Source organism: Amblyraja radiata, chromosome 34, assembly GCF_010909765.2.
Source record: "Amblyraja radiata isolate CabotCenter1 chromosome 34, sAmbRad1.1.pri, whole genome shotgun sequence".
NCBI lineage: Eukaryota > Metazoa > Chordata > Chondrichthyes > Rajiformes > Rajidae > Amblyraja > Amblyraja radiata.
Window position 1 is genome coordinate 11,471,171 of NC_045989.1, and position 22,595 is coordinate 11,493,765.

Here is a 22,595-nt window from a genome sequence, read left to right on the forward strand (position 1 = left end):
CAATGCAAAACAAAATATTGGGGAATATTAGAACAGGTCTATGTGGGAGGTAGAGTAAAATACGGCAATGCATCGGTAATGTGTAAAGCACCACACACTCTTAATAATGGGGCAGATGGAATCTTGTCTGCAGTAATGTCTTCATCATTAACATTTTTAGCCAATCCACTGAATGGTGAGGGCTGAATTTCAGTTGGCAAAATGACACTGTGTGACCTTTTCACACACAGAGTTGTGAGTCTGTGGAATTCTCTGCCTCAGAGGGTGGTGGAGGCCGGTTCTCTGGATACTTTCAAGAGAGAGCTTGATATGGCTCTTAAAGATAGGGGGAGAAGGCAGGAACGGGGTACTGATTGTGGATGATCAGCCATGATCACATTGAATGGAGGCACTGGCTCGAAGGGCCGAATGGCCTCCTCCTGCACCTATTGTCTATTGACCTGCTTCTGTACTGTATGATTCTTCATTATTACTGTATGAAGAATCATCCAGCGCAGGAGGCTATTTTGCTGACCATACCTCTGCTGGGACTTTTAAGGAGCCATTCAATTTGTCTCCTTCCTCTGCTCTTTTAATCTGTAAATTTATTTTTGATTATTTGTTCAAGCGGAGGACGGGGACGGTTTTATGCTAACTCAGCTAATCCGGTCCGTCTGCAAACCTCAGAACTAACTCGCCTGATCGTGTTGAAGGCTTGCAACGGCGCTATCGAGATATGACATATGATGAAAGAATGGGTCGACTGGGCTTGTATGCCCTGGAATTTAGAAGAAAGCGAGGGGATCTTATAGAAACATATAAAATTCTTAAAGGATTGGACAGGCTACATGCAGGACAAATATTCCCCATGTTGGGAGAGTCCAGAACCAGGGGTCACAGTTTAATAATAAGGGTTAGGCCATTTAGGAGTGAGATGAGGAAAAACCTCTTCACCCAGAGAGTTGTGAATCTATGGAATTCTCTACCACAGAAGCCAGTGGAAGCCAGGTGTTTTCAAGAGAGGGTTAGTTGTAGCTCTTAGGGCTAAAGGAATCAAGGGATATGGGGAAAAAGCAGGAAAGGGGTACTGATTTTAAATGATCAGCCATAATCATATTAAATGGCGGTGCTGACTCGAAGTGCCGAATGGCCTACTCCTGCACCTATTTTTCTATGTTTCTATATTTCTATGAGATGGGCCCCATTTTGCATTCCCAAGCCTGCCTTTGTAGAATGCGTCCAGCAGGTCAGGCCATACTAAAGGAGCGAGATAAACTGCACTAGTATCTCAGGTGAATGACTTACAGCAGAAGCGGCCAGTTCCAATGCAGAGGTTTCAAGAGTCAAGACAAGAGTGTTTAATTGTCATATGCACCGGGATGAGAACAATTAAATTCTTACTTGTTGCAGCCTTACAGGTACTTTAACACACTACACAATAATTTAATATACAATAAACAATAATACAATACATCACCAATTATATAAGGCACTCAGACTATAATAGTAAGCAAATAGAAAGCAAGTTGCCTGAATTTGTAGAATTTGATATTGGGCCCAGAGGAATGGAAAGCGCACTGGTGAAATATTAAGTGCTGTTCCTCAACTTTACATTAGGCCTTGTTATGACCATGCAGGACACAGACAGATCAGAATGGGAGTGGGACAAAGAGTTAAAGGGGAAGGCAACAGGGAGCTCTACATTGCCCCCAATGGAGTGCACTCGAATGCTCTCCAAAATGGAGTTAGTCCTGTTACAAATGCGCTTCTGCTTTATGCTAAGTTAGCCAGTCAACCTCTACAACCTCCAGCGCTAATGGGGCTGATTGTGTGGATTGCTAGCTTACAGCTTGGGCGATGGGCCGCATTCCTGCATTTGTTGTGTTGTGTTCCCAACAACCATTGCCTTGGCTATCATCCCTTGTATCACTTAATCTCTCTTGCATGTGCCTGATCACAGCCTTCCCCTATCATTCTTTCCTCCTCTCCCCTTCTCTCATCGATCTGGCTTCTCTCCCCCAATGTTGTCTGATGTGACAGATATTTTCGGTTCTTGTTTCCTACTCTCAGATCTGCTTCTGATGTGAAGGCTAGCCAAGGGTATCAGGGTGGACAATGTGGGACCATATCTCGGTAATAAATTAATAACTTAAAATAAATAAAACCTAAAAGGAAAATACATTTAATTACTTAAATTTTTTTTTTTGAAATAGTCTATTATCGAATTTGACTTAAACAAGGATTGCAGTGGGCAGAGGGTAATATTATCATAAACACAATCTTGTTGGTTTTGTGTCCGAGACTTGTATTAATCACTCCCATAATCTCTGTTTGAGGTCAGTGACATAACTGGGCCACTATGTTATTATGTAGCAGACAACATGGCTGCCAATGGTAGAACAATTAAATGGTTGACATGAAGTGAGAGAATTGGAGGAATGCAGGGATCTTGGAGGATTATGTACATTCCTGCTGATGGGGATGAATGAGGGGAAAGAGGATTTGGATTCAAAAATGTGAATGTTTAAACTGAGATGTTATCTGACTTGGATCTGGCTGAGGGAGTACTAGAAGGATCAGACAGGCAGATGGAAGTTCTGGCCTCCTAAACTTGGATGTGAAGTGTGTTGGAATTACATCAGATTTTGAAAACCTCCACATTAATTAAAAACTCTCAAATGAAGGGATATAGTTTCTGGTTAGAGACAAGTTAATTAAAACCTGAAAATGGCTTTTTTAGTGGATGGTGGATCTCTATCCCAGACAATATGTGCAGGCTAGATACAAAATGCTGGAGTAACTCAGCAGGCTAGGCAACATTGCTGGGGAACAAGAAGATGATGCTCCTTCTTAAATTACTCCAGCATTTTGTGACTATCGTCAGTATAAACCAGCATCTGCAGTTCCTTCCTACACAATTTGTGCAGGCTTGTTCATTACAAGTATTTAAAGTTGGGCAGATACATTTTTGAAAGATCGGAGCTTTGAGGGTAATGGCGAACTGACACAAAAAGACGAGTTGAGGCCTGGGACAGAACGGCCATGATTACATTGAATGGTGGGCCAGGCTTGAGGGGCCGAGTGGCCTACTACTCCTGCTCCTGTATTGTGTGCACTTGTGTTCCTTAGTATCTGCTTCCAGCTCCTTTGCAGTTGTACAGAGGAATATGAAAGCTATAAATTCCCAAGCTGTCAGGTTACATGCCAGTATAGTCAGTCCCTGCCATTAGAGTAGAATGATATACTGAGTGTAACCTGGTTTTACACCATTTTCACCATTTTTAATTTAATGAACCTTTTTTCAGTTTGCTTATTATATTATCAATTGATTACCATGTGTTATAAGCCTGTTGTGCTGTCTACTTCAAGTAATTATGGCATTTTTCCTTTTCAGGACATATGACTATAAAACACTCGACTCTTGACTCTTAGTAATGAAGGATGATTTAATTCAGAGTTATCCTTTGAATATTTCCCTTAGAAATCCACGTGTGATATATAAGAATCATATTAAAAACGTTGCACACTTAACTACAACTTTGGCCAGTCCGTTAAGTCACTGTCCATGGCAGATTATTTCACTCAAAGACAAGCTCTGGAATCTATTGCGGAGATCAGCTAAGACTTAATAAAATGAAATGGTGATGCCTCACAAAAGTTATGCTCCACTGAGAATTGTTCTTTGTGAATGACAGCGAGGAGGAAATTATTGCCATATGCTGTAAACAGGAAGAAAGACACCAGTCCAACCGCCCACACTCCAAAGCAATTAAAATCATCGCTATGGGAGGAATTAGATGTCCTCAAGAGGCAGTAGGGTCAGTGATCTTTGGCGGCCGGACATATGCCTCTTTTCCCCACTTACTTTCTAATGAACGTAACCAAATAGTGCAGATCTAGAATACAAGGGAACACTGAGGATCAGAAATATGTCGGCATAGCCAACCCATCAGCATCAGCGGCTCAGCTATATAGCACTCTAGATTTGGAGTCAAAATATTGGTCCAAAACCAACCCCTTACAAAATTGAGACCGAGACTAAGAGTGCAGTACCAAAGGAGTGCTGCTCTCTGTTGGAATGTTTCTTTTGGATGGAGTGTTTAAACCATGGTCATGTCTGCAGTTTTTGCAATGGCCTCAGATGGTTTACATCAATGATTAGTTGCTCCTGCTGATGCTCTTGGCTTAATATTGGCTCATGTTTTTCGCACTATGCTCAAAAAATAATAATTTGGTGAACATTTCGTAAAGTGCAATAGTCACTGCGTATTAGAGTATTGGGTTCAGTTTTGGTCACCGTATTATGGGAAAGATGTTGTTAAGCTGAAAGGGTGCAGAGAAGATTTACGAGGATGTTGCCAGGACCCGAGGGGCTGAGCTATAGGGAGAAGTTGAGTAGGCTAGGACTTTAGTCCTTGGAGTGCAATGGGCTGATGGGTGACCTTATAGAGGTGTAGAAAATCATGCGATAATTAGATTGGGTAAATGCACAGAATGTCCTGTCCAGAGTAGGAGAATCGAGAACTGAAGGACAAGTTAAGGGGATGATGATTTAATAGGAACCTGAGGGGAACAAAAGGAACGAGTTACCAAAGGAGGTAGTTGAGGCAGGTACTATCGCCATGTTTAAGAAACATTTAGACAGGTACATGGATAGGATAGGTTTCGAGGGACATGGGCCAAACATAGGTAGGAGGTGGGACTAGTGTAGATGGGGCACGTTGGTCAGTTGGCAAATAGGGCATAGGGCCTGTTCCATGCTGTATGACTCAATGACATGAAAACAACTTTCAATTCCTTGGGACAGATTATTCGGCTACGAACAGATGAAAAAGGGATCACTACCCAAGGGATCACTACCCAAGAATGAACCAAAACGTTCCTTGATAACTTTTTCTATCTTTTAATTAATTTTAGAGATGTGTTCTTAGTTTATTCTCCCTGGCAGTTGAAAGAACATCATGCTTGGCTTGTGAGGAGTGGCTCATGTATCATGAGTGTCATCGTGAAGCTGAGATTTATGGTCTGACCTCCTGATGACCCTGTGAGAATGGTGAGTACTGTGTGTGTCACGGTGATTGTTCAAGGGGCAGGTTCATGATCATAATAAACTTCTTTGCAGTTGGAGAGATTGAGGGGCGATCTTATTATAAGTTCTTTAGGAGGCAGGACTGAGTGTATGTCGAGATGTTTTTATAAGACTAGGAGCGGGTCATTTAAAACTAAGCTGCATTGGAACTTCTAGCAGAGAGTGGTGAATCTGGGAGGAACATTTGCATTTTTCAGCTTGAAATTGTGCAATATGGTGCATACTGTAGCGAGTCTTATAACTTACACTTGAATGCAATATATATGCTTTAAATTGGATTGGAGCGTTTTTGAAAGTGGGGAGGCTGTGCGATCACTGATCACTGGCCTTGGGGGTACCCGGTGAGGGAATGGAGCAACCGCTGGAGAGCGGGTGTGGAAGAAGGGTAGGAACTTTTTGAAATTTTATGTATTAAAATCATGTTTTAGTGCACTGTAGAAGTATGATTTCAATGTTTTTTGTATTGTATTTTTAAGAGGTAACTTTTTAAGGGGTAACTTTATCCACACAAAGGGTGATGGGTGTATGGAACAAGCTGCCAGAGGAGGTAGTTAAGGCAGGGACCATCCCAACATTTAAGAAAAAGTTAGACTGATACATGGATAGGACAGGTTTGGAGGTATGGACCATAAGCAGGTAGCGTAGCTGGGACATGTTGGCGGGTGTGGGCAAGTTGCACCGAAGGGCCTGTTTTCACACTGTATCACTCTATGACTACATTATACCTCCACCATGCATGAATGCTTCAAAATCAAGTGATCGAGTTTTATTGCCATATACTCAAGCATAGAAACATAGAAAATAGGTGCAGGAATAAGCCATTCGGCCCTTCGAGCCAGCACTGCCATTCAATATGATCATGGCTATTCATCTAAAATCAGTACCTTTCCTGTTTTTTCCCCATATCCCTTGATGTCGTTAGCCCCAAGAACTAAATGTAACTCTCTCTTGAAAACATCCAGTGAATTGGCCTGCACTGCCTTCTGTGGCAGAGAATTCCACAGATTCACAACTCTCTACGTGAAGAAAGTTTGTCCTCATCTCAGTCCTAACTGCCCCCCCCCCTTTATTCTTAAACTGTGACCCATGGTTCTGAGCGCCCCCAACATCGGGAACATTTTTCCTGCAGTTACAGTAAGTGAAAATCTAGCAGGCAAGCGGGATGCTTTCACCAACCACCCCCATTTGAAGTCCACTACCTTCCACCGTTTCTACCCAGTGCTTGGTACTTATTTCCAGCAGCCACTGGTTGTCCTCCAGGATGCACTGAGCCGCAGCCTGATCCATGCCGGTCACCTGGGCAAATTCGACACAGAGACTCTCTCTCCCTCCCCCCTCTCTTCCGCTCTCTTTCCTCTCAACCCCCCTCTCTCTCTCTCTCTCTCTCCCCCTCTATCTCTCCCCTCCCCCTCTCTCTCTCCTCTCTCCCTCTCTGTCTCTCCTCTCACCCCCTCTCTCTCCCCTGTCTCCCCCTCTCACTCTCTCCCCTTCTCTCTCCCCCCTCTCTCTCTCCCCCTCTCTTCCCCCCTCTCTTTCCCCTCTCTTTCCCCCTCTCTCCCTCCCACCTTACTCTTCCCCCTCTCTTGTCCCCTCTCTCCTCTCTCTCTCCCCCCTCTCCCTCTCTCTCCCCTCTCTTTCCCCAAACTCTCTCTCCCCTCTCTTTCCCCTAACTCTCTCTCCCCTCTCTCTCTCCCCCTCTCTCTCCCCCCCCTCTCTCCCCTCTCTCTCTCCCCCCTCTCTCTCCTCTCTCCCCCTCGCTTCCCCCCAACCTCTTTCTCCCTCCCTCTCTATCTCCCCCTCTCTCCCTCTCCACACACTCTCCCCTCTCTCTTTCCCCTCTCTCTCTGTCTCTCCTCTCACCTCTCTCTCTTCCCCCCTCTCTCCTCCTCTTCCCCATTTCTCCCTCACTCTTCCCCTTGCCCTCTCTCCCCTCTCTTTCTCCTCTGTCTCTATCTCTTTTTCTTTGCCCCCCTATCTCTCTCTTTCCCCCGTTTCTCTCTTTCCCCCTCTTCCCCCCCACTCTCTCTTCCCCTTCTCTCTCCCATTCTCTCCTACCCTCTCCTCCCTCTCCACCCCCTCTCTCTTCCCTCTCACCCCTCTCTCACTTCCCCCCCTCTCCCACCTCACTCTAACCCCCTCTCTCCCCCACCTCTCTCCCCCCTCTCCCCCCTCCCCCCACACTCCCTCTTCTCTCTCTCCATTCACTCCCCCCTGTCTCTCCCCTCTCTCTCCTTTCACCCCCCCCCCCTCTCTCTCTCCCCACTGTCTCCCTGTCTCCTTCCCCTCTCTCTCTCTCCACCTCCCTTTGAGAGTCTGTCCCTTCGGCACAGAGACTCTCGCGGCAGCGGCGCAACGCTTCCGACGCCTCCGACACCCGGGACAAGCCCTGTCCGGAGCGCTCCATGGCCAGAGCTGCAACGAGCGACACGCCGGCCCCGGCAAACACTCGACAGTCCCGGCTCCCCGCATCTGTTCCCGCCGCTGGTTCTGCTCCCATCCCTCCCGCAGCCCCTGCTCTCCAACACCCGCGGACCATGCAGTTTATCCGAGTTTTGAAATTTTCGTTGATCACAAAATTTCTCACCACTGAGCGTGAGAAATTTCTGATGAGCGTGAGGGCGTGAGAGTTTGTTTGAGGGCGTGAGTCTCACGCTCAAAGCGTGAGAGTTGGCAGCCCTGTGTTAACCCACTTTTGCATCCTGACCCTGCACATTAGCGGCAATTTACTGAGGCCACTTAACCTACACACCCACATGTCCCTGGGATGTGGGAGGAAACCGGGGCACCCAAAGGAAACCCAAGCGGACACGGGGAGAATGTGCAAACTCCACTTGCAGCGGCTGAGGTCAGGATCAAGCCCGATTCTCTGGCGCTGCGAGGCAACAAGTCTACCAGCTGCGCCACACTGCCACCCCAGCTTCATTACCAGAAGCTCACAACACTGAAATTGTTGATCAGAAGATTTATTGCAACTGAATCACTGGCTTTCTGTACATCATAATGAGGCTACTTAACAGGAGCATTATTTAGGCAACATCTATTCATACAATACTTCTACTTTCATCATGATACAAAGACACAGCTAAGTGTGAGCAATATTTCTCGAAATGTCAGTTCCAAATTTTAAACATAAAAATTTGAAACTTGTGGTTTTTGAACCGTAACTGATATAATGCAGGAACACTACAGCTAAGGTTTGCTTAATGTGCTTCCACTAACAACTAGAACATAAATTATTCTATAATTTGCTTTCAGTAGTACTAAAAGGACACCCTTAGTCCTGTTCAAAATAGAGTTACATGGTCTCTCAAGTGCACCTGACAGCAGCTTGGTTTAAGTCTCACTGTTAATACGGCCCCCACGAGTGCACTGGGCTTCAGTCCAGAGTTTTCTCCTCAAGTCTCTTTGTAGTGTTACTTTTAAAAATTAAGAATGATGGTGTAAAACTGGGCATTCGATACGTGTTGGTGAATAATCTAGCCTGCATGTGGCAGAGAGTAGCCCTGAGATCCCAGCTATGTTATTCGTGACAGATGTGGGCGTAGCGGTAGAGTTGCTGCCTTACAGAGCCGGAGACCCGGGGTTGATCCCGACTATGGGTGCTGTCTGTACGGAGTTTGTACGTTCTCCCCGTGACCGCGTGGGTTTTCTCTGAGATCTTCGGTTTCCTCCCACGCTCCAAAGACGTACAGGTATGTAGGTTAATTGGCTTGATGTATGTGTAAAAATTGTCCCTAGGGGTGTGTGTAGGATAGTGTTAGTGTGCGGGGATTGCTGGTCAGTGCGGACTTGGTGGGCCGAAGGGCCTGTTTCCACACGGTTTCTCTAAACTAAACTAAACAAAATTTGATTTTTTAGTGTTTTTTACAATTTTCAACAGATAAAATCAGGTCACAGAGAACCGAAGTAACTCAGAAAGTCAGGCAGCATCTCTGGAGAACATGTTCGCTTCAGATACTGCCTGACCTGCTGAGTGTTTCCAGTTTTTTTTGTTTTTATCTCAAACTTGTTTGATTATCATTTCCGATATCACAACCGTTGGCATTTCAAACATACAATTGTGATGTTGAGTAAACTGTGATAGAGATTTAAATCCGTCATTTCTTTCACAGTAAGTGTGGATCCCTTTAAGGAGAAAGGATGGATAAGGAATAGAAGGCAGGGTTAATGCGGAGAGATAAAAAAGGATGGGAGAACACTTTGGTGGAGCAAGACAACATATTAGACCTGGTTTATCTCTTAACATGTTGCTGGAATAAAAGGTCAGGTTTACTGTTTCTCTAGAGTGTTTAATTGTCATATGCACTCTGACTGGAACTAAATATTCTTACATTATGCAGCTTTAGGCACATTAACACAACAAATAAACAATGATACAATAAATTACCAGTTATGCTAGATTACCATACCTAATAGGGGTGGGAGATTGCAACCTTCACGTGGTCCGCCCTGTTTCGACGAATGCAATCAACCTGGCGTGCACAATCAAGTAAGATCAAATAGAACAAGTTGTCCTACAACTTTAGGCTGTGCACGCCATACACAAGAAGAAGACCATACCTAATAGTTGAGCCCAAAAGGACACAGTGAACGTCATGAAAACAGTCCATTGTAGTGTGTTGCTGAGGTAGACATGGGTTAGGGTTACGCAGGGTGATTCATGAGCCTGATGGTTGATGAGAAGATGTTGTTCTTGATCCTGGAAGTAATGGTGCTCAGGCTCCTGTACTTTCCTCCTGATGGTAACAGCGAGACAGGAGCGTGGCCGGGCTGGTGCGGGTCTTTGATGATGATTGCTGTCTTCTCTGCTTCACCTTTGTGAGTGGATTTAAGCTTCACTCTGGTGCTGTGTAGCTTCACTCATCTCTGGCTGTTACTCAATGAACTGATCCAACTGGCTCAATAAGGTGCAGTGAATCAATAAGTAACGGCAAGTCTACCTTCTTGAACAATTTGGTCTCATCCATTCATGGAGTGCCTACAATTAATCAGCAAGGATATCAAGTGCAGCAAAGTTAGCTGCCACACCTGGTATTTTCCTTCCACTTCTGCATTTGGGGTATGATGTAAGGCATATTTTGACCCCTTGAAATCTCTTCAAATGAATCCATCAAGTTAAAAAGGTTTAGGCAAGCATTGCCTCATCCAGAAAACAGCCAGAACTCAACTGTGAGCCACAGTGAAACTCAAGCTGCTGTAGATGTTGAGCAAGAAATGTTAGTTCATCAGGCCGAAATAGCAAGGCTCTGGAGTCATTGGCAGGTCCTTTAGTAACAGATAATAATACGGTTCCTTGGAAGTAAGTATTTTTTGGAACAGATCTCAAGCTGGCCATGTCTTCACCAATCCACACATGTTGTGGCTCCACAAAAGTACCAGCGTTCTTTCCCCCGCATACCTCTCTAAACTTGTACTGCTATGTGGACCGGTCTTGGTTTATTTGGTAAACACAATCATCTTTCTTTTATATAAAAGAGAAAACGTTTGAGGCGCTAAGCAGGGTTGAGATGGAAAATAAAGGCAAGTCTATATGGCAGAGTGCAGCATACACTTCATCACGACAAGCCTGTTATTTAAAGGAGCCTTTTCATGGATTGGAAAGAACTGAGAAACAACAGATTAAAAAGCAAAGAAGACACAAGAAACCGCAGCTTCTGCAAACTTGAATAAAAAGACAGCATCTGTCGAGGGAATAGGCAGATGAGTTTTGGCCGGGACCTTCATCAGACTGATGGAGTTGTGGGGAAGGTGAGGAACCGACCTCATCGGTGAGAGGGGTGGTGGAAGGTGACAGGCTCTGTGATTGCCCACTGCTGATCCGGTTATCTCCCATCCAAAACAGCGTTGGGTTCTAGCGTGACACCCGTCACTGTTGGTCTTGCCATCTGACAACCTGTCCAAGCCTTACTACTTTCAAAGCTCTCCTCCTCTGCGTATCGCTCCACAATTTTTCCGTTCTTGGAATTCACCCTCTGATGCACTTTATCAGTTTATTTATTCATGTGTGTATATATTTATATAATGGCATATGGACACACTGATCTGTTCTGTATTCATGCCTACTATGTTCTGGTGTGCTGAAGCAAAGCAAGAATTTCATTGCCCTATCTGGGACTCTCTTGAACTCTCTTGAACTCTTGATCATCCCATGTTTTTAGTCACTTCACAAATGACCACCATGCCTTCAGCTTCCCCTGAGTTCTATAATTCCTTCACTAAAGCGAACTACAAAAAAAAATCTAGCTGTTCTTGCACATGAACCACAAAAATATCCACTAATGGTCCTATAAAACCATGTGATAATTTAGTTATGTGACGGATATGAAATTAATGGAACTCGTTTGTTGCCGGCTTTCTAATGGTTAATCTGATCCCATTCCCTGTTTTCAGGGTTAGAACAACATTTGCGGTTTTGTGCGTAATTCTTTCAGGGAGTCCACAAGAAGTTTTTCTAATTCATAGCTTGCGACTACTTTCCATCGCCAGTGGGTCTCCATATTGTCCATGATTAAGTCTGACAGCTGGAATAGCAACCTGTGCCCAAATGATTCATCAGATAGAACAAAGGAGCAAATCAAACCTCACTTCCCACACAGTGGCGTCTTCATGGTTCGTTCTGACAATGTTTCGGAGAAGTTTTGTTTTCTTTTCTTGAACTTCCACAGCTGTTTTATGGATCTTTGTAAGATGTTGCGATGATCCTCAGATCTCATACATGGGTGGTGAGGGGAGTGGGTGGAGAGGCAGTGTCTGATATTAAATCATGAAGGGGCATATTGCTCACCGCTTGCTACTGACCAGGCACCAAGCAGATGAGCAAAGTATTTGGACTTCACACAAGTCATTATTCCACTGAAACCTCCAAAAGGCAGAGTTTCTGAAGGTGCATTAGCAAAGCCAAATGACATCTCACAATGGGTCTATTGTGTAAAATGCACAGCATGGCTTGGTCTCATCCTGAAGTTCTGAGGCCGAGTTACCAAGCATCTTGTGGGATAATGCAAGAAGCAATATTAATAATAGATATACCATCTTATAGTGGTATAAGTGATTGGAGATGCTGGAGCAAAAAAAATCGAAAGCAGCTAGAGGAACTCGACAGCATCTACAGAAGGAAATGGACAGTTCTTCAGATTAAGACCCTTCATACTCTCTCCTCCTGTATGCTAAGTGACATTCCTCAGCAGGCAGCTACGGATGACTTGACACAGTAACACAGTGGCACTGAGCTTGCTTCCTCTTGATGAGTCTTCTCCAAAGTTGGATGAGGAGTCGGAAATGCTAACTCACATTCTTTCTCCAAAGATGTTGCTTGACCTGCTGAGTGTAATAGCTGCCGTATGAAATTCCTACCTAACTTATCAGATACAGCATTGATGTTTCCCCTGCCTGCGATATTCCACACCAGGGAACAAAGGCTCAAAATAAGAGGTCGGCCATTCAGAGATGAGAAGAATTCTCTCTGCCCAAGGCGTAACTTTTTCACACAGAGGGTGGTGGGTGTATGGAACTAGCTTCCAGAGGAAGTAGTTGAGGCTAGGACTATACCATTGTTTAAGAAACAGTTGGACAGGTACATGGAAAGGACAGGTTAGGAGGGTTATGGACCAAGCACAGGCAAGCGGGACTAGGGTAGCTGGGACATTGTTGGCCGGTGTGAGTGAGTTGGGCCAAAGGGCCTATTTCCACACTGTATCACTCTATGGCTTTATCTCTCTCTAAGGGTAGTAGATCTTTGTAATTCTTTACCCAAAAGGACTGTGAAGGCTCAATCACTGAGTATGTTCAAGAGATACATTGATTTTTAGATATTAGAAGTAGAAATAAGGAACTGTGGATGCTGGAGTAACTCAGCGGGTGAGACAGCATCTCTGGAGAACATTGACAGGTGACGTTTCACCCTTCTTCAGACTGATTTATAGGTGACCATTCAGGTTGGAAACCTTCTTCAAACTGATTGATAGGTGACGTTTTGGGATCGGGACCCTTCTTCGGTCTGAAGAAGGATCCCAACCTGAAACATTACCTATCCATGTTCTCCAGTGATGCTGCCTAACCCGCCAAATTACTCCAGCAATTGTATCAACTTTTAGATATCAATAAATCAAGAAATTAGAGGTTTCCAGCATTTTCTTTTTTCCCCCCAAATTATCAGCATCTGCAGTTTTTTAATTTTCATCGTATCAAATGAGGGGGCAGACACAAGGAGGAAATGGCCTACTCCTGCTTTTATTTCTTATGTTTTTATCTGATTATTACTATATTGTAGTTTGCATTTTTAAATTGCTACTATGTTTTACAGTAGAAATCAAAGATCTTTGGTAAAAGACAAGTGAAATGCACTCTAATTTTGTGAATGGGATTCCTATACCACCATTGTCCACCTGAGGACAGCAGTGAGCCAAGACAAGTGCAAATGAGTCATTTGGAAATAAATTAAATTACACTGGAAACATAATTGAAATGAAATTAGAAGCGAAAGAAACTTAAATCAGTAATTATGCAAATGTTGCAGAGATAAATACAGAGCAGGGAATTAATTAGGCACACCTTTATAAATGGTAAGGATGATTAAATCATTGAATGAGAACATGAACTATATGGAGGGCTACAGCCATAAATTTTAAATTAGAATTAACTTAAATAAAGACATCAAATTAACTTAAGAGGATAAGAAAAAAACGGGAGCAGGAATAGGCTATTCAGTCCTTCAAGCCTAGCCTACCATTCACTTTGATCATGGCTGATCTGTCCCATGGCTCATCTGCTCTTCCGGACCAGCTCTCAATTCCCTCAGCTTCCAAATATTTATCTACCTTATCTTTGACTATCCCCAATGATTTAACCTTCACAGCCATCCAGGGTGGAGAATTCCAGAGATTATGAAAAGTGATATCTTGGCAGATGTCAACATCTCCTTACCCAGGTAGAGAGAGACTGGCTAATCGATATCTGTAAGTCTCTTGTGTCTCCAGACAACTCAGTTGTCCAGATTGAGACCTCTTCACTGCCATGGTCACCAAGGCATGGTCCACTCCAGGTGTTTTGTGACACTCAGACGCCTGAGCGATTTTTCTGTATGACATTTCTTCTAACAATTTCTCTAAACTCTTTGCCTTGACCACACAACCTCTTTTGGAAGGGGAAGGGGAAGGGGAGGAGAAGGGGGTGGGGGAGGGGGAGGGGGGGAAGGTGAAGGGGAGGGGGAGGGGGAAGGGGAAGGGGAGGGGAAGGGGAGGGGGAGGGGGGGGGGAAGGGGAGGGGGAGGGGAGGGGGGAGGGGGGGGGGGGGGGGAAGGGGCGGGGGAAGGGGCGGGGGGGAGGGGGGGGGGGGGGGGAGGGGGGAGGGGAGGGGGAGGGGGAAGGGGAAGGGGAAGGGGAAGGGGAAGGGGGAGGAGAAGGGGGAGGAGAAGGGGGATGGGGGGAGGGGGGAAGGGGAAGGGGAAGGGGAGGAGAAGGGGGATGGGGGGAAGGGGAAGGGGGAGGAGAAGGGGGAGGGGGAGGGGAAGGGGAAGGGGAAGGGGAAGGGGAGGAGAAGGGGGAGGGGGAAGGGGAAGGGGAGGAGAAGGGGGAGGAGAAGGGGGAGGGGAAGGGGGAGGAGAAGGGGGATGGGGGGAGGGGGAAGGGGAAGGGGAGGAGAAGGGGAGGGGAGGGGGAGGAGAAGGGGGATGGGGGGAAGGGGAAGGGGAAGGGGAGGAGAAGGGGGAGGGGGAGGGGAAGGGGAAGGGGAGGAGAAGGGGTAGAAGGGGAGGGGGAGGAGAAGGGGGAGGGGAAGGGGAGGGGGAAGGGGGAAGGGGAAGGGGCAGGGAAGGGTTGGGAGGAGGGGAGGGGGAGGGGGAGGGGGAGGGGGAGGGGGAAGGGGAGGAGAAGGGGGATGCAATGATTGACACGGACTGTCCAATGACAATAGGGAGCGGGGGCGGGCCGTACGTGTAGACCAATAGGGAGGCGTTAATGCGGCAGCTGCCAATGCGAGGCGCGGGATTTGAACGGGCGGGCGGCGGTTGGCGGGGGGGTGGGCGCGGCGCGCGGCCACAGTGAGAGGCGACGGCGAGGGGGGGAGAGAGGGAGAAGCATGAAGACGGCGTGAGTACCGGGGCCCGTCTGTCTGTCTGTCCCGTTCCTGTCTCCACTCGGCGTGTGGGGGCCACGGCCGCTCCCGGGCCCTCAATACCTTCCGGCGCCGCGCTTCTTCCCACCCGGCTAATTGTTTAAACTAGCGGGCAGAACTAAACCGTCCTCTCTCCATTCTCTGGTCGCTAGCGGTTTACCTGCTAACTTGAGATCTAAGATCTTTGCTGCTAACGATCAGTGTTTCCCCTTAACTTTTAACAACCATTGGTCATTGATTTATTAAGCTTTTTAAACCAACAGACATGAGAGTGAAGAGATCACAGTTTCACTGATTTTAAAAAGTGATTTCTTACCTAAAATGCCCAAAAATGTTAAAAAGGCAACGTTATAAATCAATGACCACTGGTTAAAAAAGTAAAATTAATTAAAAATAGCTTCAGTTTGCCTGTTTAAGCTAGTGATCACCTAGCTTTTTAACCACTGCCATTTCGGTTAACTGTTTAAACACATGGTCGCCAATTTTTTTAATCGTTGAACTTTAGGTAGCTTTTTCTTTATGTTAGTTAACTAAATGTTCACTTGTAAATATGAATAGTTTTGTTTTGCTATAAGGGGGGATGTATATAACAAGTAGGCCCATTTGACACCTCTAGTCTACTCTGCCACCCATTAAGACCGAGGCCGATCTTCAGCTACACTTTGTTCACTCTGTAACCCCCCCTAATATTCATTGATTCCTTTAATATCTAGAAATATATTGATTTCAAATTTGAATGTAATCGATGATGGAGCTCCATGGTATTCTATGATCGAGAATCCAAAGATCCACCAGCCTTTGTTTACATTGTGTTTCATCGTATGATCAGAAGTTATGCCTCTGGATGGATGGTAGAGAGCACTTTTTCTCATTTTCTTAAAGCAAGTTATCTTCGAACTGGGAACAAATGGCACCATCCGGTATTTAAATAGTATCTTGAATGAACTGACGTATCAGCAGGATAATATGTTGTTCCATTCCCCTATGGTGTGACTTCCTACTGAATAATTAACTTTTTATCTACTTTGGTCACTCACATGAGTTCCCTTTTTTTCAGAAACAAAGTCTGGTTTAATGTTTTGCGTTTATAAAGCACTTTTAGTTAGTGAAGCAACCTAACAATAAAGGGTAAAAAGGGAGGCCAGTATTTGAAAAAACAAAGTGCTGGAGTAACTCAGCGGGTCAGACAGCATCTCTGGAGAACATGGATTGGTGATGTTCTGGGTCGGGACCAATCTTTAGACCGATTGGGTAGGGAGGAGGGAAAGAGAAGATATGGGACAAGGAGTAGGTTGATGCTGGTGAGTACAGTTTTTTGATAGGTAAATGGTAACCTATTGAGTGTCTGCAAAAGGCCTCCTGGTTTCTAACCATTTTCACTCATCTTCCCATTTACATTCTGACCTTTCTGTCCTGGGCTGCCTCCATTGCCAGAGCGAGGCCACATGCAAACTGGAAAAACAGTGCTGCACATTCTGCTTTGGTACTTTACAGCCCGACAGGATGAAAGTAAAACCTCGCAGGCTAGTTTTTTGGCATCTAATGACTGAGTGGTGGGAGCCAAATTAATAACTTTCCAAATTGATAAATAACTGGAAAATTGGCGAGACAAGGAATGAGTAGGGAGAATGGGATTAATTGGAAGACAGAATGTCCATCTTATCATTCTGTTATGTGACAAATTATTTGATTTGCATATACTTGTTGCAATGACGACATCGTGTTTTCTGTTACATAGTTCTTAAGTGCTGTGTAATTTTAGGAATGCTGTTGAGTACAATGTGGATGTGTCCCTTGGATTCCTGGGCATATTTTCATATATAATTTGCATTTGCCTGCCTTATCTTCTACCAATGAGCGTTTCTTATTTTAGAATTTATTCAATGATGAAGAAGCAGTATACGTGGTTATTTGTGAAGGCCTCAAAATTTACATAAGATTTGATCATATGGAAGCAAATAATAGAGCATTATTGGGGTTTGAAGCAAATCCTTGTACCTAGGATATGTGAATCTACATTCTACGTTACAGATTTCATTCACGATACACAAGATAATCTGGTGGTCAAGGGTGTGGGGGGGTATTAGTAGTTGGGTGTCTTGAATTCAATGACCATGTCACTTTGTTGCATTCGCTACCATATCAAGTTGCCTGGAGTAATGATGTTTGCCTTATGCCTAATCCTGCCTTTTAGAACAGCCAAGTCCATAGGTACCTGGAGATTTTGTCATTTTAATTAAAGGATTCTAGTATTGGAACAACAGCTGTTCTCTTTACAAGGACTGTAATCAGTTAACACTGGTGGTCCTAGAAACCAACTGATATTTATACAGGAAAAAAAGACATCATCTCTGGAGAATATGGATAGGTGACGTTTCGTGTCGGGGCCCATCTTCAGGTTGATTGTGGTGGAGGATGCGGAAAGCTGGAAGAGGAGAGGCAAGACAAAGCCTGGCGAGTGATAGATGGAGACACGTTAGGAAAGTATTTAATAGGCAGATGGTTGGACGAAGCTCAGAAGTAAAAAGACAAAAGGTGTGAGATAAGGATAGAAGAAGTCTGATTTGAGAAGTCTGAGGAAGTGTTTGTTTTTGTTTTTATTTTGTAAATCGGCATCTAGTTCCTTGTTCCTCTCTTTATAAAAGATTGTATATTAGGTTTGCTTTTGCACATTTGATGTTGTCTTAGGCAGTCCCACCGTTTGAGGAGACTTGCTTCCATTTCTGATGAAATGGGCAAATGGTTAATGTACAAGGAGGTTGCATACCTTCCACTTTATGATGGTGTTTGTGTGCACTTGATGCATGGATTGGAGTTTGGATTCATTGATTTCAAGGATGCAATGCAAATGCAAGGATGACATTGAATCATTTCCCCTTTCCTAACTAGAATTTTTTTCCAATTACATAATTTGGTCTGTATTGTCTATTGTAAGAGTCTGGTGTCAGCCATTCAAATGATGAGGTGTTTCACTGAGATGATATATGATGTTTTTACTAGGGTTTCAGTGCTGCCGATTTTGCCCTTCCAGTAGACAAGGTTTTTGCAGAGATGATGTTGGTGGTATCTTTCCGATGCCTGTCACAGATGATCCAGATCATGGAAGCATATAAGAGAGCCAGGATCACCACAGCCCATTAGGCCATGAGTTTTGCAATGTCTGAAGTTTAATTCCTCAATCGACCAAGGGTTAGATTGGCCCACTGAAAGCACTGGTGAATTTAGTCACTGGTGTCTGCCTTTGAGAGCTGGCTCCAGATAGATGAAAAATAATCTGTTTTCCTGAGTCTTGCCATGAACCTTTATTGTTGGAGGGTGGTATTTATAGCCTGAGCAGGTTGATCGGTAAAGTGTTTTATCTTTTCATTGTTAAATGCAAGGCCCATCTTGTGCTTCAGTGAATTTGTCTTCAATGACTGAAGCTTGTCCTCTGAGTTTGTCCACATGCTTCAAACTGGTTTTGGAGTGCAGTCGCCGTGAATTGAACAGTTCTTTATTAGTTCTGAAGGTTAACTGGACATGCAGGAAGTTTGTTGAAGGCGAGATATAGCATTGCCTTGAGAAAGATTGCAAAAAGTGCTGGATAATGATGTAGCCTTGCTGTCAATCGTCGTCACTGTGATTGGTTCATCTGAGTTCTGCCATTATTCAGCGAAAGATTTATACAACCATCACGCGTGATCTTTCCTCCAGTCCCTTGGAGATAGAGTACTATTACAACAGCAGCAGCTCTGTCAACTCTTTAAAAGAAAGTAAGATCATTAAAAATTGGTTCTCTCCAGTAGTACTGTGGATGGTATTTACAAACTCAGCATTTTGAAGGAATAAAACATTGATGGGTTAATATGGATTTTCTCCCCACTTTGCATTGGCCATAACCAGAAATGGTGTGGCTATAATTTGTAAACAATTGCATGTGTTTTGGCAGGTTCATTTTGGCCAGCCTTTGATCCTTCACCGATACCTTCTGTAAATGAGAACCATGTGCAGAAACTGCTTCCCAACCAAACACAACCCACACAAAACCATGTATAAATGGAACTAAATTGGCAAAACTGAATGTCTATTTCTATGGGTGAAGCTTAGTACTGACAGTCTTCAGCCCAAAACGTTAAATCTTTCTCTTTCCACAAATGCGACCCGACCTGAGTACAGTGTACAATTTCGGCCACCTTACTATAAGAAGAATGTCATTAAACTGGAATCAGTGCAGAAAATATTTGCGAGGATGTTGGGAGTTTGACGATTTGAAATGAGGATGGGCTGGGTCATTATTCTATGGAGCGTATGAAGCTGAGTGGAGAACTTATAGAGATTTATACATGCTGAGGGCACAGTGGAGTCAAGTACACCGTACATGTGTATATGACAATAAACTTCTCTTGAATTTATCCTGTTATCACTTTTTATTTGCTTGCAGCAACTACAATGTGCTTGTTTATCCCATTTGTTGTGATGCATCCCCAGTGAATCCTGTTCTTATTTTCAATCTAAGTTTTTATTTTCTGTTATTCTCCTCCAAAACTAGTCAGAATGTCAAACCTTGCTTTACCTGCGTTTTTTCTACATTATTTGCCACCCATGTCTTGTTGCTTTCAGTTCCTATCATTTTTTTTTATAAAACAACGAGATTCGTTGTAGTGAATTGTTAAGGTTTCTACAACAAGAATTCCTAACCTGCAACTTCCAACTTGAAGGCTGAGAGCAGTGCCAATGTAGGAATGCGACTACATATTTGCCATTTCCCTGACAAGCTGTGCACTATCCTGACCAGGAAATGAATTGCTGGTATTCATTAATTGAGTCTAAATTCTGTTACTCCTACTAAAACTGAACAAATATTTTTGCAAACAAACAAGAGATTCACCATTACCATTGAAAGGACATTTAACAGCGGACATTAAATGCTCAGCTCGCCACCAATACCTGCATTGATTAAATCAATTAATTCCCGATTTTGTTGTTAACTAGATCCGCCATAATTTTTAAGATTACATCCACTTGTTCTGGCTCCACTAATGATAGAAAGTGTTTTGTTTACCTAACCTACCAATAACTGAATCAATCAAATAATCTTGTGGCCTTATTAATTCAAGGTTATACAAGTCATGTTTGTGCAGTTGACATTTCCCTGCACTGCATTCTATGTGTCATAGTTTTGCACACTTGTGTTGCATGGTAAGCTTCTCTTGTTCACTGCCTCACCTCGGTCACCGTGCAAGCTTTGATAAAGAAATGGAATGTAGAATACTTGTAACAAGCCCTTGGACAGAAACTGCTAGAAGGGGATAAAAAGGAAATGACAAATAGGGCAGCACTAACTCATTTGTAGCACCTAGTTCTAAGTCTTCTAAGTTGGCTGCAAGTAACTTAGCTGCTGATTGTATGGCTGTAGATTTGTCCACATTCTTTGTAGATAAATAATGCACTGCATTGCTTGTGGCATTTGGTTAGAGCTGGCTGTGGTATATACTGCTGTTATTCTCAATGCAATATACTAGTCATTACTTGGCCAATTATGAAGGGTGCTTCTGCATAAAAACATTTGTTATTGGGGATTGTAAGACATTCTTAATATTGTTTTGTTCTAGCTTTGCTTAGACATGGCTAACAGAATGTAAAAGCTAATGTCAATGTTTTTGTTCAGATATAGTCAACTAATCTTGTATAGTAGATCATCTGCATTCACAAGTCCTCCTCGTCTTTCCTAAATATGATGTATTACTCAAAGAATCCTTCTGACGGGAGGTATTTCAAATGAGCATGTAATAGCATATAGGCAGAAAGTAATTTAATTTAATATGTCCATTTTATGCCCTATACATCACTGCCTAGTTTTGTTGGAACCCAATTACATCATTAATGCTGAAGTGTTGACAATTGGGACCATGTCCCAAAATTAACTACTTCTCCTTCAGTGGCTGGCTTATCCAACATGTATCCCAGCCAAATTGTGCTATCGTTATAGATCTATGTTTACTTGTTCTGATTTATTGTTTTTCTTTTCATGTGTTTTTGGAATTTGTGGTTTGCTAGTTAGGCCAGCATCCTTATTTGTGCTTGAACTGAATGGTACAATTAAGAGACAGTTTAAACATTGATTTGGGTCTGGATTTTAAAAAAGGCAGCTTTTAGAAATTGACCAGATAGGTTTTTATGCCTTTTACAATCACCATCACATTAGCTTAATAAAATCCAGAATTAACTAGTTTCAATTCCTCAACTGCTGTGCGCTTGTCACAAAGTTATTGAGCCTGATCAATACATTACCAATCCAGTAAACTGCCACAACTGTGCTATGCTGCATACAACAATAGTGGATTTGTGTTCATAAATCCATCCTCTATGAAGAATGTATAATATTGTCTTCCTAAATGTAATATGCTTTCAAATTAAAACAGTATTTATTGTGAAGTTATTTGAGCCATCTTGCCTGATGGAATCTAATTCTAATTTTGATTTGGTTAAATCTTGTCCTAGACGGCTGCAGACACCTAGACGGCCAGGAAAGAAGCCATCAAATAATCGCCCCAAGGATCCAGTTGGCGTAAGTTCTAGGAAAACATTTGTTTCCAGATTAATTAAGCTACCATCAGATTATTTGAAATGGTTTTGAAATAATTTGTTCCTGCATTGATTAAGGTCGTAAGAACTTTCCAATTTAACGTGTTTTCACATTATCCTAGTTGGTATAGGGCAGTGTTAATGTGCGGGGATCGCTGGTGGGCCGAAAGGGCCTGTTTCCACGCTGTATCTCTAAAATAAAATAAACTAAATCCAGCCTTTCTCATTGATATTTGCTGAGGGGAAGCAACTCTTTCCGGAGCAGAAAGTTGAATGATTATATTAGTCGGGTAATAAAGTGAATAAATCCAAAAAGCCCCTCCATCTGATGTATATAAGACTGTCCACAAGCCTTTAATAAATTATCACGTTCCAATTGGAATTGGGGATATGGGGCATAAAACTTTTTAAAATAAATGCAGATGATGTGAAATTTCGAAATGGTGAAGGAGATTGTATTGACGGAGCACGGGCTGTTGGAATGGTCAGGTTTGTGGTAGATGAAAATCAAATGTGCAATGGGTTTCTGAAGGGTGAACGAGAAGGTTCTCAAATGGCACCGTTAAGCCAGTTGCATGTAAATCTCATGAATTTGGCAGTAAAAGTAAATTTTGTTATATATTTGAAAATAAAAAGGCTGTTGGATATTAGGCATAGAATATGTTGTGACTTGGCTCATGACTCATAATATGAGTGACACTGATCTACAGAATATAAAGCTTGAATGAAAAGCGAGTTCGGTATTCCGAAAAACGCAAGAAATCGTAAGATTTGTCTAAGGTCACTCACTAAAGAAAAAGCGAATGAGGCGCTGACTATAAACGGTGTAAATTCTTATCTTTATTCATGATTT

General features: G+C 43.5%; 1 protein-coding gene across 4 annotated transcripts in view; it reads left to right on the top strand.

Annotated features, from left to right (window-relative positions):
- Positions 1-618: 618 nt before the first annotated feature.
- The window catches only part of kif23 (kinesin family member 23), a 50,076-nt gene continuing 28,099 nt past the window's right edge, over positions 619-22,595 (top strand). For 2 of the 4 annotated variants that reach the window (XM_033050516.1, XM_033050517.1), the window contains exons 1-2: positions 15,087-15,153; positions 21,659-21,725. In XM_033050516.1, coding sequence (XP_032906407.1) covers positions 15,143-15,153; positions 21,659-21,725 — 78 coding nt within the window. In that variant the 5' untranslated portion in view covers positions 15,087-15,142. Of the gene's footprint in view, positions 623-15,053; positions 15,154-21,658; positions 21,726-22,595 lie in introns of those variants that run through there. The other 2 variants (XM_033050513.1, XM_033050514.1) reach the window with 2 other exon arrangements.